Source organism: Natator depressus, chromosome 6 (genome assembly GCF_965152275.1).
Source record: "Natator depressus isolate rNatDep1 chromosome 6, rNatDep2.hap1, whole genome shotgun sequence".
Lineage (NCBI taxonomy): Eukaryota > Metazoa > Chordata > Testudines > Cheloniidae > Natator > Natator depressus.
Window position 1 is genome coordinate 91,472,315 of NC_134239.1, and position 17,112 is coordinate 91,489,426.

Consider the following 17,112-nt stretch of genomic DNA (forward strand, 5'->3'; position numbering starts at 1 on the left):
GGAGTATTTGGAGCCAAGATGTCACACAGAGGGGTTGGAAGAGGAGTTTATCGGAGATTTATATAAAGGTTTTTGAGGACACAAAAGACGTAGAACAATTCAGCATTGAACCTAATCTTGTTGCAGGGCTGGGCTTTCCCTTCCGCTGCTCTGAAAGCAATGCACAATAAAGGGCTGCAGTTATACTAACTACTGCTGCCCAAGACATATCATGCAATCACTTTTTGCATTAAAGAGATGGTTTCACTCCTTTCTGTCGGCAGGAATAGGAACAGGCTGAAAATGGCAGATTCTATTTAAATGCCTCTATCCACAGGATCATTTCTGCTGGAACAGTCTCTTTCCTGGAATCTTACTAAAATGTATTAGCTTCTCACTACCACACATACTGCAGAGATTTCGCTAAGAGCCTGGCAATTTTCTTTTTAGCTGCATGATATGAAGGGTTTCTGCATTCAAAATATTTTTTTTTATAGACAGAAGAGCTCCTGGCATGCAGAACTCAGAGGAGTGCATTGGGAAGGGAGCACTCCAGGTCTATAAGGCAATCACTTACTAAAAAGCCAGCCAAGTGAGCCAGCTCCAAGAGGGATTGCAATATTAAATGGCAATTCTCACTGAGCAGCACCCCAAAGCCAATACCTCCTGCAATATTTTGTGTTTACTTCGTCAGTCAACTCCATCTCTAACTCCTACAGCTATCTAGTCAGTGAGACTTCAAATATGAAAAGCATTTAATAAAAAAAACACCCCCCCAAAAAACAAAAAACCCACTATATTTGCCACCAAAATGTTTCCCCCCATTGCACAAACCCAAACTGAACCATGTCCAAGCCTGCCTGCATAGAGTTGTACTGATATAACTGAAGGTGTTATTTTTATACCAATTCAGTGATGTCTGTACCATTGTGTGGACACTCACATCTGTTTAAAACTTGTCTTAGTCTACACACTTAAGTTTACAGAAACCAGCTAAAAACACTTTTTCAGCAATAAAACTGTACTCTAGGCTTACCAATTTAATTATGTTTTTTTAAAAAACAAATTTTTTTTTTAAATTAAATTGGCACAAACTTTGTCAAGACACTTGTCTTCAAATAAGCAATTGCCCCTGCAAGAGAGCTGATCTTTTTTGCAAGGAAGTCATGCTTTGTGAGGAGTGCCCACACACTAAGCAATAACGATCTCAATGAGACTTCTTGAAAGATAGCTTGTCAATTAAAATAGCACGTTCAAAGGACACTGTAGCCTGCAATATGTCAAACCAACCTTCTCCAACTTGTCTTAGTTTGCATATGTTTTTTGATTCAGTATCAAAATGTCACAATCTGACAAGAGCTAGAAAGGAATTGTTCTAATAATCCATGTGCCATGTACACATCAGACTATAATGCACGTGCTATGAACTTCTGACACCCTGCCAAAGATACTCTGTAAGGGCCAGACCCTAAAGTCCTTATCTGGGCAAAAGTCCACTGAAGTCAATGGGATTTCTAGCTATGTAAGGAATGAGCTAATCCCAATGCCCTCTTTATGCAACATGATTTTTTTTTAAATTTTCCAGCTGTATTTGCATTTTGCACCTCTACACAAATTTGAAAAAGTGTGATTGTGTCTTCAATGCCTTCTTTACAGATCATTGGGTTGTGGAAAGGCTGTTTTTATAATCAATTTGTTTTTAATTACTACATCTTAGACTTAGGTTTTTATCCCAAATAAGTTGCTTTACACAGCTGCTGTGGTTAACTTGGTACACTGAAAAAGATTTCCACTGCCAGCTTTACTGTTCAATTTTCATGAAGATGTGGCTCCCAAAGAAGCATTTCTCAGCAAACTCCTCTTAGGAGATGTCTCTGCAGAAACAAAATCAGCATATTTATGTCTGAAACAGCAACTAAGTGAAAGCTTTCCTGAACAAACACCCGCCCCACAGAACACACCACACAGCAGCAAGACTTGCAGGCAAATTTTTAAAATGCTGACACCAACATTCAGAAATACTGCTCTGCCCCATTTCAACAGCTGTATATATTAGAGCTGTCAAGCGATTAAAAAAATTAAACGTGATTAATTGAGCGATTAAAAAAATCACCATTTATCACGCTGTTAAACAATAATAAAATACCATTTATTTAAATATTTTGGATGTTTTCTACATTTTCAAATATATTGATTTCAATTACAACACAGAATACAAACTGTACAGTGCTCACCTGATATTTTTGATTACAAGTATTTGCACTGTAAAAAACAAAACCACAGTATTTTTCAATTCACCTCATACAAGTACCGTAATGCAATCTCTTTATCATGAATGTTGAACTTACAAATGTAGAATTATGTATTAAATAACTGCATTCAAAAATTAAATGTAAAATTTTAGAGCCTGCAAGCCCACTCATTCCTACTTCTTGTTCAGCCAATCGCTCAGACGAACAAGTTTGTTTACATTTGTAGAAGATAATGCTGCCTGCTTCTTGTTTAGTCACCTAAAAATGAGAAAAGGCATTCTCATGGCACTGATGTAGCCAGCATTGCAAGGTATTTACGTGCCAGATGTGCTAAAGATTTATATGTCCCTTCATGCTTCAATCACCATTCTAGGGGACATACATCCATGCTGATGATTGATTCTGCTTGATAACAATCCAAAGCAGTGCGGACTGACACATGCTCATTTTCTTTATCAGAATCCGATGCCACCACCAGAAGGTTGATTTTCTCTTTTGGTGGTTTGGGTTCAGTAGTTTCCGCATCAGTGTTTTGCTCTTTTAAGACTTCTGAAAGCATGCTCCACACCTCGTCTCTCTCAGATTTTGGAAGGCACTTCAGATTCTTAAACCTTGGGTCGAGCGCTGTAGCTATCTTTAGTAATCTCATATTCGTACCTTCTTTGTGTTTTGTCAAATCTGCAGTGAAAGCGTTCTTAAAATGAACAACATGTGCTGGGTCATCACCCGAGACTGCTATAACATGAAATATATGGCAGAATGCAGGTAAAACAGAGCTGGCGACATACAATTCTTCCAAGGAGTTCAGTCACAAATTTAATTAACGCATTTTTTTTTTTTTTTAAAACAAGCATCATCAGCATGGAAACATGTCCTCTGGAATGGTGGCTGAAGCAGGAAGGGGAATATGAATGTTTAGCGTATCTGGCACGTAAATACCTTGCAATGCCAGCTACAAAAGTGCCATGCAAATGCCTGTTCTCACTTTCTGGTGACATTGTAAATAAGAAGAGAGTAGTATTATCTCTCATAAATATAAACAAACTTCTCTGTCTTAACGATTGGCTGAACAAGAAGTAGGACTGAGTGGACTTCTAGGTTCTGAAGTTTTACATTGTTTTGTTTGGGAGTGCAGTTATGTAACAAAAAAAAAATCTACATTTGTGAGTTGCACATTCACAACAAAGAGACTGCACTACAATGAGGTGAATTGAAAAATACCATTTCTTTTGTTTACAATAATCAAAAATAATATACACTTTGATTTTAATTACAACATATATGAAAATGTAGAAAAAACATCCGAAATATTTCAATTGGTGTTCTATTGTTTAATCATGATTATTTTTTTGAGTTAATCGCATGAGTTAACTGCGATTAATCGACAGCCCATATATATATATATATATATATATATATATATATATATATATATATATATATATATATATATATATATATATATGACTTAACAGGTCAAACTCCTTAGAGACAAAAGCAAGCTCCATGGTCCATGCACAGCTTTCCCCACAACTATGCACTCTCTTGCTAAGGGAATAAATGATGAGTTCTGCTTTGCTAGGAATATATGTAATAAAAACTGTCTGGAGATTGCTGCTGTGGAATCTCTAAATTCCCTCCTGTTAACCTCAGCCAGAACTATGGACAGATCACCAACATTTGAGAAGTGACTAAAGATCTTAGGTGCCCAATTTGGGACTCTTCTGAAAAATCAGGTAGCTCACGCTGGTTACCTAAATCATAAGTCATCTCTAAAAATCTTGGTCCGTGTGTACTATTAAGATTAATTACCCTTTAAAGCTAAAAATGCTTTTGGCAACACTTGATTCAACTATTTTTAGCATAGTAAAAACAAGAGAATACAACAACAGTGTCAAACACATGCTTAGTGGTGGAACAGTCTGTGACGAAGTGGGAATTTTCTTAATGTTTTACATGAATACTGTGCGCGCCTCGGTTTCCCCAGTATTGCACAAGTATCTAGGTGGTGGAACAAGGGTGTGTGATCATTGCTGAGACCCCTAGAAGGCAGGTGGGAGTGCCTCTCGCTGCCTGTGACCAGACAATAGCCCAAGGGCGGGCAACCTTTTTGGCCTGAGGGCTGCATCAGGTTTCTGAAATTGTATGGAGGGCCAGTTAGGGGAGGCTGTGCCTCCCCAAACACCCAGGAATGGCCCAGCCCCCGCCCCCATCTGACCCCCCCCGCTTCTCACCCCCTGCCACCCCCCCAGGGACCCCTACCCCATCCACATCCCCTGCCCTGCTCTTGGTCCCCTGACCACCCCCGGACTCCCTGCCCTTAACTGCCCCCCTCCTTCCTGACTGCCCTCCCCGGGACCCCTGCCCCATCCAACCACCTCTTCTCCCTGACCGCCCCCAGACTCCCCGCCCCAACTGCCCCCCACCGCCCTATTCAACCCCCCCTCTCCTTCCTGACTGCCACCCTGGGACCCCTACCCCCATTCAACCCCTGTTCCCCGCCCTCTGACCTCCCCGACCCCATCCATGCCCCTGACCACCCCCTGCACTCCCCTGCCCTCTATCCAACCCCGCCCCATGCTCCCTGCCCCCTTACCGTGCTGCCTGGAGCACCAGTGGCTGGCAGCTGCGCAGCACAGAGCACTGGGTCAGGCCGGGCTCTGCAGCTCCGCCGCCAAAGTGTTACGCCGCACGGCGGCGTGGCTGCGGGGGAGAGGGGACAGCAGGAGAGGGGCCGGGGGCTAGCCTCCCGGGCCAGGAGCTCAGGGGCCGGCCAGGATGGTCCCATGGGCCAGATGTGGCCCGCGGGCCATAGTTTGCCCACTTCTGCAATAGCCAGACACTCTGTATCCTGGCAACTGATGGCTGGGGCCCTTTGCAAGAGCCAGCAGGCTAAAACTGAGTTGAAAAGGGAGGCGTAGGCTAGGTGACCTGTTTGCCCAGGAAACAGACCAAGGACAGAGCAGGGGAACTGGGCGTGACAAAGGGTGGGCTGCTGGAAGCTAGTCAGTCTCCTGGTTTGGGACTTGGGAGAAGGGGGAATCCAGAGCCCTAGGCTCTCCCCCTCCCAAGATGGACTTTGCTGAATGTTCCTACTTCCTATGCTAACAAGAACTGTTCTATGCTGTGTTCCAGACAACTAATAAACCCTTCTGCTTTACAACGCTGGCTGAGAGTCACTGCTGACTGCGAAGAAGCGGGTGCTACCCCCTCTCTTGACAGAAATGCTATAGTATCTTTAATGACCTGAAGTTATCTGAACCTTTTTTATATTGTACCCTCTCCTATAACTATTCCTTAGTACTACTCAAAGGGAAGAGCATGCCCTATGAATTAGTAACACCACTTCTTGCAGAATCTTGCACTTTCCTCAGAGGCCCCAAATCCATATTCTGACCAGATCCAGGTTTGATTAGCTTTTAAGATCACTCCTTAATATATCATCAAAAACATGGCAACAGGGGCAGGTCTAAAGCGCAAGGCTGTACGCACCCACTCTGAGTTGCAGCATTACTGAAAATATTTGTTCACAAGAGTTTCTTCACTGAAGTGAGATTATTATCAAATTCCAACAAATTACCATGGAAGGTTGAGTAAAGGCATCTTGGCCTATTAAAATGTCCTGTCATTGCCATCCAATTCTTCTCACATTTTGGGCAACAGTAGGGCGACTGTGAATAGGTTCCCAGAGCAGCACTAGCTTCTTTTTTTTACCATTTAGAGGAGGGGCAGGCAACCTGCGGCACGCGAGCTGATTTTCAGTGGCACTCACACTGCCGTGGGATCCTCATTTTAATTTAATTTTAAATGAAGCTTATTAAACATTTTAAAAACCTTATTTACTTTACAGACAACAATAGTTTAGTTATATATTATAGATTTATAGAAAGAGACCTTCTAAAAACGTTAAAATGTATTACTGATATGCGAAACCTTAAATTAGAGTGAATAAATGAAGACTCGGCACACCACTTCTCAAAGGTTGCTGACCCGATTTAGAGAAAAGTACAGTGACAATGAACAAACTGCAAAGGCAAAATATGCTCCAGTTTAGGCCATTTTGCCATTGGAAAGGCAATTTCCCATGCGAACTCTAGACCTGGGAACATCCCCCTTGATCCCCTATGCAAAACCACCCTCCCTCTCTCCTAACACTTCCTCCAAAACCCACTTTTACCAATCCCTCCAACAGCAACCCATGCTCACATCAGATATCTGAAAGAAAAAAAAAAGGGGGGGGGGAGGGCAGCAGTGTGATGCACAACTCACAGACACTCCTCCACTTTCCCTTGGTGGTGACCATCTGCCCACCTGTTGTGCCACATGCATACTTCAGAACAAACTCGTTTAGTTCTGAAAAATGCAGGCCTTTATTTTCTCTAACACTATGATGCTATACTCAGGTACTAAATAGAATAATCTACAATAAGCATGAATGAGATCAGATCCTCCGTACACACTCCCTTAGCTCTATTACAATAAGAAATATTCCCCTTTTTAATTCATTCATTCTTCTTCCACCCATCAGAATTCCTTAACTGCAATATGGTCCTTCAACTCATTTTCAGAAACATGCCTCTCCTGAGATCTACACACACACAACTAGGGATCTATGAGGAGATTTAACTTAACAGGGACACACAAACCTGAACACAGAACTTGGCAGGGAAGCGAAGGATGAGAGGAACTGTTATTCAGATAGTGCTAGATGTGAATAAAAAGGCTTTTCTACCTTCCAAGACCCTATTTAAGATTGTTACTTCTCTAGCAACTCCTTATGCCCTCATTAATGCCCAAGGCGGTATGAGGTTGGCTCCTGCCCATCCGTTGTGAGCAGTGATGGAATCCACTGTTGCGAGGGGAAAATGGGGAGTTCAGTCCTTGAGGGGAGGAAGTGATTTTTAAGTAGTTTGTTTTAAGATGAACACTTCCACCTCCCACCTTTAACTCACCCTGGAGTAACACCAAAAAGAGTCTATGCTGCATTTCTTTAAACTGTCACTCCCTTCCACTTGGAAGGAAATTGGGAGGATAATTTGAGCTCATCTGTTTGGCCGCAAGGATCACCCCTTCTCTGTACCCTAAGGAAAACCTTCACCCTAACAATTAACCAATCGCACATACAGATATAATTCCCTGGGCTCCCCACCTCCTGCAAGTGGGGACCTGCATCTTTATTCAATGATGCTGGAAAGAGTGCTGAAGGGAGTCCCTGTCTACAACAGCATACAGGCTTCAGACAAGCCCTTTCACAAGACTCTACCGGAACCATGCCCGCTTTTCAAGCATTCATCAAGTTGCCAGTGATTACAAAACTTCTGCCTGCCCTTCAGCACTCTGTGGGTTTCTCTGGGCTTTGCCAGTGTGAATACGCTGAGGTAAGCTAGGTCCCACTCCTGCACTCCTTGATTTCTCTAGTCATTGTGCTATTGATTACTCTCTTGCAAAAGGGAAGCAGGGTAGTTTACATTTTTCAACCTTCATCTGCTTTTTGCTCTTTCCATGTTAAGTAGCCCATTACACTTTTAATTCACTTCCTTCTGAAGTGCATCATCAGTACAGTAGAACCCCGTTTATCTGAGTCTCCATTATCCATCTTAACTGAACCAAGTGCCGCCCCCGGGGCTGACAGCCCAAGCCCCGCCCATTCTCCTGACTACCCAATTTTTTGATGCTCCCCCAATCCTAATCAGATCAGATAAACGGGGTCCACTGTGCTTAGAACTCCCACAAGGCTTTTCATCGGTAGATTTCAAAGTGCTATCCGTGGATAAGTAAGCATTACCACTCCCACTTTAAAGACAGTGAATCCAAAGCTCAGAGAGGTGAAGGCCAACACTTGCAAATACGAGTGCCCAAACCCAAACACCTTAATCCATATTCAGACACCTTAAAGTTCCTTGATTTTCAGAGCTACTGAGCACCCACAGCTGCAACTGAAATGAATGCAAGCTGTAGGTTCTCAGCACCTCAGAAAAATCAACCCCTTTATTGAGGTGCCTAAATGGGGATGTTTCTGTACCTAACTTTCAAGCATTCAAGTTTTAAGTTAGTTACTTGCCCAAAAATCAAGAGAGAAGATGGGAACAGAAGGCAAGTTTCCCCAATTCCAAAACCCATGGGGCTCACTGTATTACGACAGCTGCCCAGAAACTTTGCCATGTCCCCTTAACATTCTCTGCCAATACTACTATGTTTGGCTTTTGATTCCTGTCACATTGCACTCCCAGTCAGTATGCACCAGTGATGCTAATTCGTCCAAACCAGAGGATCAAATTCGGTGATGAATCCTGGCCGCTGCCATCTGAGGCACGTTGTGCTTATGCTAAGAAGAGAAGCCCTGCAACATCAGTCTCCTTTCTCTTCTATAAGTAGCCATGCCCAACACAGCCAAACAGCCTGGGGACTCACAAACAAGTCCAGGATTTACAACACACAATGCGATTGCAGGAAGATAATGTCTTGAGAATTCAATAAGTTATTAAATAGGGTCAATGTAAGGGCAGTATTTATCTTAAATTTCATGCTTCACCTTTCATTTTGCTATGCACACTGCACAGAGTTACACAGCATAAAATCCCAGAGCAAAAAGGTTCTTCCCCCTTCTGTTCTTTCAAGGCATAGGAGTGGGATTGTGTAGGACCTTTCCTTTCCTTAACAACAATGAAGCGCTCATTGAGGGAAGCTTTATTGAATAGGGAGTTGTGGAGAGTGGCAGACCATCATGCTTGGTCTCAGTCTGATCTTCATGGAAAGGAGTTTTACTGTCAGGGTTCTACTGCCTAGAATGCCATTTTAAGTTTCTGATAGACATAACCTGGGCCTGTCAAGTTGCATCTTTCCTGTGGAGTATAGCCATTTTGAAGGACTGAAAGTAAAGGGGTCTCTGACCTAGCTAGTTCCCAGTCCATTAAGTGCCTTGTATTTTAGGACAAAGATTTTGAATTTTGTTTTGAAGCAAATGGAGTTCTCAAAGAACAGCTATAACACACTTGCATTGTGAATTGTTAATGAAGCAAGATGCCAAATGCTGTATCAGCCTAAGTCTTTTTAGTAGGAGTTGTGTCCATCTGCAGTCATAGTGAATTACAACAGGATAACCAGAATGGGATGAAAGGATGAATCATTGTACAAATTGCTACAATTCCCTTACCACAAAACGAAAGCTTTTTCTTGAAAATAAAAATAAAATTCACCGCTGCTTCATTTCTCTTTTTTAAAGATTTTTTAGTAGCAAAAGCACAATATACTAGGAGGATTAAACTTCAAGCTTCATCACCAACTCAACTAAAAGCCTAGGAAAAAAGTAATGGTTTGAGATTCAGCTAAATCCCAGTGGTTTCAGAAATTTTACAGCCTTACAAAATACTACTAGCCCAGCCAACCACACAGGGCAGGAGAGTTTTGCTTTTTTTTTTTGAGAGGTGGGGTGGAAGGTGATTAAGATCTATGGGGCTTTTTCCAGTCATGGTAAACAGTAAGCACGCAGATTTTGTGTTTAGGTTGGCAAGTTTTGCAAGGCAGCACTAAACTGATTTTTTTTAAAAAACACAGAGCACCACTGAATAAGTCAAGTATTCCAACTATAATTACCCAGCCACCTAATTATTTCATTCCAGCCTGTAATAATTTCAGTGGTCATCATGCATAAACTGATTATACCAAGTAACTGAACATTTTTCCTGTCTCAACATAGTATCTAGTGATGACAAACACCAAAAGGAACCACAGGGCCTTATTGTTCAGCTGCTGTGCTTCTTTGTGTCTTGCTATTAACAGATGTCTAGAGTCACCCTTACACAACGAAAGCTATGCAATTCTGATATTGCATTGAGATTCTTTACGGATTAAAACATTTTGGAAATGAAAATCTGAAATTTTTACTTCCTCCGGCACAGTCAATTTCCGGGTATGCCTTGGCCAGCAGCTTCTGCTGTAATCTATTTAACTGAACTAAAAGTGAAATGTCTCTCCCTGCCCAATCACACTAACTTCAGGCCATGAATTCCCTTCCAAATGCACTAGCCAAAAATATAACCTGTCCTATCACCAACAAGCCTTTGAAAAAAATGTCAAAAAGTGAAGTGACTGAATTGGATTAATAAGCATCATAAACATTAGTAGTCAGTCATTTTAACTTCACATGATATCTACTATTTGTACTGAGGTACCATCTACAGGCCACAAGACATCAGAGATGGGGTGCTACTAAAACACAATTTATAATCTAAAGGACAAAAAAAAAACAGGTAAGGGAAGTATGGGACAAGAAAGCTACATTTAGGCAAAATGCCCGCCATCATCATGATGAATTGTCATGTTACCTCCACATTCCTTCCCTCCCCTCACACACATTAACTACATTTTCCTTTTAATTCACCCAAACATACACATTCGTAGCCAGTACTGAAAATTTTGGTTACATTTTATCCTCTAGCAAACCTCTATACACAAACCGTGCTTCAGTTTCTACAGCTAGCACACCACAAAGAGAAACTGAACTATTTTTAGCCATTTTATCTAGTTTGTCCTATCATCTACTTTTTATTCTGAGCGAGAGAAGGCACAATAATCACAAGCCTACTCCACCAATAATACACTTTAAATCAGCAACTTCAGTTAGCTAAGGTGCTCTTTATTTTCTGCTTTAAATTGTTGCATATTGTTCATTGTTAAATAATTACTGTGTCGTCCTCCCCACCCTCCCAGATACAGCTGTATTTTGGGCAATGAAGTAGTTGCCATGTGTATAGCTGAACAAGAGTTTTAGGATAAAAGATGCTGAATACTTTCCTATCCTAAAGTAATCACAGTTCTCATCCTGGTTGCTACCTCTCAATGTAACATCCACCAATTTCCTTCACTAAATATATTACTATGAAGTACATTACCTTCCTTCCTTACCAGACAGGGTTGCCAGCTGTCTGATTTTCTTCTAGAACGCCCGGAAGAAAAAGGGACCCTAGCAGCTCAGGCCGTTAAAAGTCCAGCTGGCAGCAGAGCAAGACTAAGGCAGGCTCCCTGCCTTGACTCTTCGTGGCTCCCGGAAGAAGCAGCATGTCCCCCCTCCAGCGCCTAAGCGTAGGGGCAGCAAGGGGGCTCCGTGCTCTGCCCCCGCCTCAAGCGCCAACTCCCATTGGCCGGGAACCATGGCCAGTGGAAGCTGCCAGGTTGGTGCCTGCAGACGGGGCAGCATGTAGAGCTGCCTGGCTGTGCCTCCACGTAGGAGCCAGAGGGAGGACATGCTGTTGCTTCTAGGAGCCACGCAGAGCCAAACTCCTCATCCTTGGCCCTACCCCAGAGCCCACACGCCATGCCCCAACCACTGCCCCAGCCCGGAGCACCTTCCTACACCCCAGAGCCTGCATCCCCAGCCAGAGCCTTCACCCTCCCACACATCAACCCTCTGTCCCACCCCAAGCCCCTCATCCCCAGCCCCATCCCAACCCCCTGAGCCAGCCCGGTGAAAATGAGTGAGTGAGCGGGGGCGGGGCATGGGCCTCAGAGAAGGGGAGGGGTAAAGGTGTTCAGTTTTGTGCGAGTATAAAGTTGGCAACCCTATTACCAGATGGCAAAAAGTGTCAGATCTGTTACACAAAGCACCCTGGTCTATCCTCTCATTTCTTCAACGTAGACAACAGCAATCTCAAACTGGCTGGGGAAAAAAAAAAAACCAGCTCTCCTTTTATTCTTATCATATATTAGTCCAATTCTCTGTCTACTTATCCTGTCACATTAAGCATCAAAACTTCAAGCACAGTTATATACTAGTTTGAAGTTTTCACTAAAGTTAAAAGTTCCCAAAAATTGAAAATCTCATTCCAGTCAAATACTGAGTATGTAGTTTGTTTTAAGACTGCCAAAAGGCCCTTCATAGAGGGCACCCCACAGAAACACTGATTTTACTGAATAACCCAGGCTAAGTGGGTGGTACGGGCTATGTAGCACTTTTAGGTCCCATCTTAGGTCCATATAATTAAGCAAGCAGACAGCACAGGGAATATATTAAGGGATACACAGCTTTTCCTTTCCATCTCACTGATCTAAAGCCAGACTAGGTAAATAAGGAGCAGGAGCTGGCCCAACAGCTGAACAGTTACATGTGATATTTACTAGTTCTGATTTTTCTGTTTTAATTAATAAGATACATCCAATTCCACATCCAGACACCTAAACACAGGAAGAACAGGTTGGTTTTACTGTACACCTGAAAGATCAACAAATTCCAGCTCTGACAGATCAATGCAGAAGTACATTCCAGAATCTAGGGCCCTTCACTGAGAATATCCATCCAAACCCAATACTTTGATCTGCAGACTTCGCTCCAGAGCTCAACTTTCACTGCAGCATACAGCAACAGAAGCATCACACTAATAGCCAAGACCCAAGTCATCAGACCTTAGAGATCAAAGTCAGTGCCTTGAATAGCCCCCTGAAGCAAGTACAGATGACCAAAAAAAATGGTGTAATATGTTCTTTCAGCTGTCAGCTTGCCAACCTGCCTGTATGCTGCACCACTGGAAAATTTTGAGTGATTTTCAACTGTAGCTCCTTGCAAAGTGTACTGCATTAACCCAGTCTGAAGGTCACAAAAGCAGAGTAGTAAGGTCTAGAAGACCTGAGAGAAACAGCCACAATCATCTAGCCAGAGACAGATGGAACGATACACTTTTAAATGCTAATACCATCAAAGATGCCAGAAGCAAATGGGGATTTAAAAACAAACAAACAAAAAAAAAAAACCCATGCACCTATTCTCCCAAAACAGAAACCCCTAGGACACAAAGTAGACAGACTTCTTCAGTAACAAGGACAGAAATCATCCTCAGTGCACCCCAAAAAATCTTCCCACACCCCATCACCTTAGACACATCCAGTTAAGCTTCTTTTAACTAAATTTCAGAGTAGCAGCCGTGTTAGTCTGTATCTGCAAAAAGAAAAGGAGTACTTATGGCAGCTTAGAGACTAACAAATTTATTTGATCATCAGCTTTCGTGAGCTACAGCCCATGCATCCGATGAAGTGAGCTGTAGCTCACGAAAGCTTATGCTCAGATAAATTGGTTAGTCTCTAAGGTGCCACAAGTACTTTTCTTTTAACTAAATTTAACTACATCCTTGTAGGGAAAAAATACCAAAGAAACCCACCACTCTAGCATTTAACTTCAAAAAGGGGACCTATACAAAAACGAGGCTGCTAATTAAACAGACATTAAAAGGAACAGTCACAAGAGCGAAATGCTTGTAAGCTGAACGGAAACTTTTTAAAAACCACCATAATAGAGGCTCAAACTATACATACACTTCAAATTAAAAAAACCAGCAAGAGGACCAAAATAATGCCACCATGGCTAAACAGAGTAGAAGAGACGGTTAGAGACAAAAAACATATCTTTTAAAAACGGGAAGTCAAATCCTACTGAACAAAACAAAAACGAACATAAATTGTGACAAGTGTATAAGTATAATTAGGCAGACCAAAAAATAATTTGAAGATCAACTCGCAAAAGAATTTTTTTTTTTTTTTTATGTACACCAAAGCAGGCAGCATGCCAAACAATCAGTGGGGTCACTGGACAATCAAAGTGCTAAAGGCACACTCAAGGAAGCTAAATGAATTCTTTGCATCGCTCTTCACTGCAGAGGAAGATCCTCAGATTTGTCGTCTAAAAATAAAGGCTCACAAGTGAGAAACTGTCCCACACTGATATGTAAATAGAGGTGGTTTGGGGGAAGATTGATAAATTAACATTAATAAGTCACCAGGACCAGATGGCATTCACCCAAGAGCCCTGAAGGAACTCAAATATGAAACAGAATAACTAACTGGTATGTAACCTATCGCCTAAATCAGCCTCAGTACCAGATGACTGGAGAGTAGATAATGTAATGCTGATTTTTAAAAAGGCTCCAGAGGCAATCCTGGCAATTGCAGGCCAGTAAACCTAACTTCAGTACCAGGCAAGTTGGTTGAAACTAGAGTAAAGCACAAAATTATCAGACACATAGATGAACATGATATGTTGGGGAAAGAGTCAACAGGGTTTTTAAAAAAGAGAAATCAGACCGCACCAATCCATCAGAATTCTTTGAGGGGGTCAACAAACATGGACACAGGTGATCTAGTGGATACAGTGTACCTGGATTTTCAGAAAGCCTTTGACAAGATCCCCCACCAAACACTCCTAAGCAAAACAGGCAGTCATGGGATGAGAGTATCTTCCCTCTTATGGATTGGTAACTAATTAAAAGATAGGAAACGAAGCTCAGAAATAAACGGTCAGTTTTCACATTGGAGAGATGTAGATAGCAAGGTCCCTCAAGGATTTGTACTGGGACCAGTGACATTCAACAGATTCATAAATGAGCAAGAAATAGGAGTAAAAATTGAGATGGCAAAGTTTGCAGATGATACAAAATTACTCCAAAGCAGACTGTGAAGAGTTACAAAGGGATCTCACAACTGGGTGACTGGGCAAGAAAATGGCAGATGAAATTCAGTGTTGATAAATGCAAAGTAATGTCTACTGAAAAGCATAATCCCAACTATACATACAAAATTATGTGGTACAGTATAAATTAGCTGTAACCACTCAAGAAAGATCTTGGAATCATCATGGATAGTTCTGTGAAAACATCTGTTCAATGTGCATCAGCGGTCAAAAAAAGCTAACAAAGTGTTAGGAATCATTAGGAAAGGGACAGAAACTAAGACAAAATATAATGCCACTATATAAATCCATAGTACATCCACACCTTGAATACTGCGTGCAATTCTGGTCCCACCATCTGAAAAAATATATATTTGAATTCGGAAAAGTACAGAGAAGGGAAACAAAAGTGATTAGGGACTGTTCAGCTTAGAAAAGACAACTAAGGGAGGGTATGACAGAGGTCTATAAAATCAAGAATGGTGTGGAGAAAGTGAGTAAGGAAGTGTAACACATAAGCTAGGGATCACCCAATTAAATTAATAAGCAGCAGTTTTAAAACAAAGAAAAGGAAGTACTTCTTCACACAAAGCACAGTCAACTTCCATAACTCATTGCCAGGGGATGGTGTGAAGGCCAAAAGTACAACTGGGTTCAAAAAAAAGAATTAGGTAAATTCCTAGAGAATAGTCCCCACGATGGCTTTTAGCCAAGATGGTCAGGGACACAACCCCATGAAGGACTCTGGCTGTCCTTAAACCTCTGACTGCCTGAAGCTGGGACTGGAGGGCAGGGGATGGATCACCTGGTAATGGCCCTGTTTTGTTGATTCCCTTTGAAGCACCTTCCACTGGCCACCCTGTTAGGTCAGGACACTGGGCTAGATGGACCATTGGTCTGACCAGGTGGGTCGTTCTGAGGCTCTGCCAGCTCTCTCCTCCCCAGCCAGCCCTAGGAAAGCAGATACCCTGCAGCTCACCTAGCTCCCGCTGTCAGGGCTGGGCAGCCTCACGCACATGGCCAACGTGAGCGTGACAGGAGAACCAGGTGGCTCCCCGGAGCCGCAGTGAGGACCCGTGCGGCCCTCCCCGCCCCAGAGCCTAGGAGACTGGCAGCCCCTCCGCTCGTACCAGGGCCCGCGGGGCACCCAGCGCCTCCGGCCACGTCCCATCTGCGCCTCCACACCTGGCCCCGGAATCTCCGCAAGGGCGAGTCCCGCTCAGGCCAAGGAGCAGGGCTGCCCTGCCGCCCCGCGGGGTCCCCACGGAGCCAGGCGGCCAGCCACCGCCCGGCGGGTCCGAGCGGCAGCGCTCGCTGTGGAGCCCGCGGGCGGCCAAGCCGGGAGGGGCGCGTCCCGTTTGCCTGATTACGGCGCAGGGAGCCCCAAGCCAGGCCAGGCTCCGCGCCGCACGCTGGCCCCTGGCCACCCCAGGCAGGGACCGGTCCCAGCTCCACGCCTCCCCTCGGGCGGCCGAGCTAAGACCCCCGCGCCCGCCGTGGAGCCCCGGCCCGGCAGCCCCTCCGCGCCCGGCTTCCCCGGCCCCACACCTGGGTCTCGGCCTCGAGCAGGCCCCGCACGTATCCGTTCCGCAGCGCCCCATGTCCCATCAGGCTGCAGCCGTTGGCGCGGGAGTGGGAGTCCGGTTCCCCAAGGCCCTGCTCCGGCCGCTCCATCCTGCCGCCTTCGCCCGGCCGCTTGGGGTCCCCCACCACCCCCCCGGGCCGTGAAAGCCCAGCCCGATCTGACTGCCAATCACACGTGTTCGCGTCACCCGGGGGCGGGGCCCGCGCTCAAATATATCTGCGCTTGCGTGAGACAAGGGGCCGCGGGAGGGGGGTCGTAGCCAAACGGCACGGCCTAACGACAAGACCGTGTAGTAAGGTGGTGGGTGGGAAGCAGGGAAGAGGGGCGGGGCCGTCGAAAGGCCATATCCTATTACAGGGCAAAAAAATCCAGGCCAGGCGAGGCCCAGGGGACGAGCTGACCAATTTCCCGGCATAGAACCACCGAGGGCGAAGAGAAGAGCATGAGCTATCCAATCGCAGGACAGAGCCTCGGGGGTGGGCGGGATCTAAAGGTAGGCCCTGGCCAATGACAGGATAGAAGAGCCGGTCTGGGGATGGGCTCTAGCCGGTGACGAGATGGGTGGGTTCGATGAAGGAGAGCCGCGTAGACCCCTCTGTAGGGCTGTGCCTGGACCTCTGGTCTATCCCTGTCTGGGGCCCCTCATGGCCGGCCCCTGTGTGACTCCACCGCTGGCTCCTATGTGAGCTTGATGGAGAAATTACTGGGTAAAATTCTCTGGCCTGTGTTGTGCAGGGGTCAGAGTAAGATGAGCCTAATGGTCCTTTCTGACCTGAAAAGCTTTGAATTCTTCAGGGGGGCTGGGGCTTATTCTGCAGGAGGTATAACTCAGCCCCCACCCAGCTGGAGGAAAGACCCAGTGTTTG

The 17,112-nt window shown here is 44.4% G+C and overlaps 1 protein-coding gene across 1 annotated transcript in view; it reads right to left on the reverse strand.

Annotated features, from left to right (window-relative positions):
• The window catches only part of SPTLC2 (serine palmitoyltransferase long chain base subunit 2), a 119,144-nt gene extending 102,703 nt beyond the window's left edge, over positions 1–16,441 (reverse strand). The window contains exon 1 of the mRNA XM_074956022.1: positions 16,210–16,441. Within this exon, the coding sequence (XP_074812123.1) occupies positions 16,210–16,335 (126 nt within the window). The 5' untranslated portion in view covers positions 16,336–16,441. The remainder of the gene's footprint in view (positions 1–16,209) is intronic.
• Between the last annotated feature and the right edge of the window lie 671 nt (positions 16,442–17,112).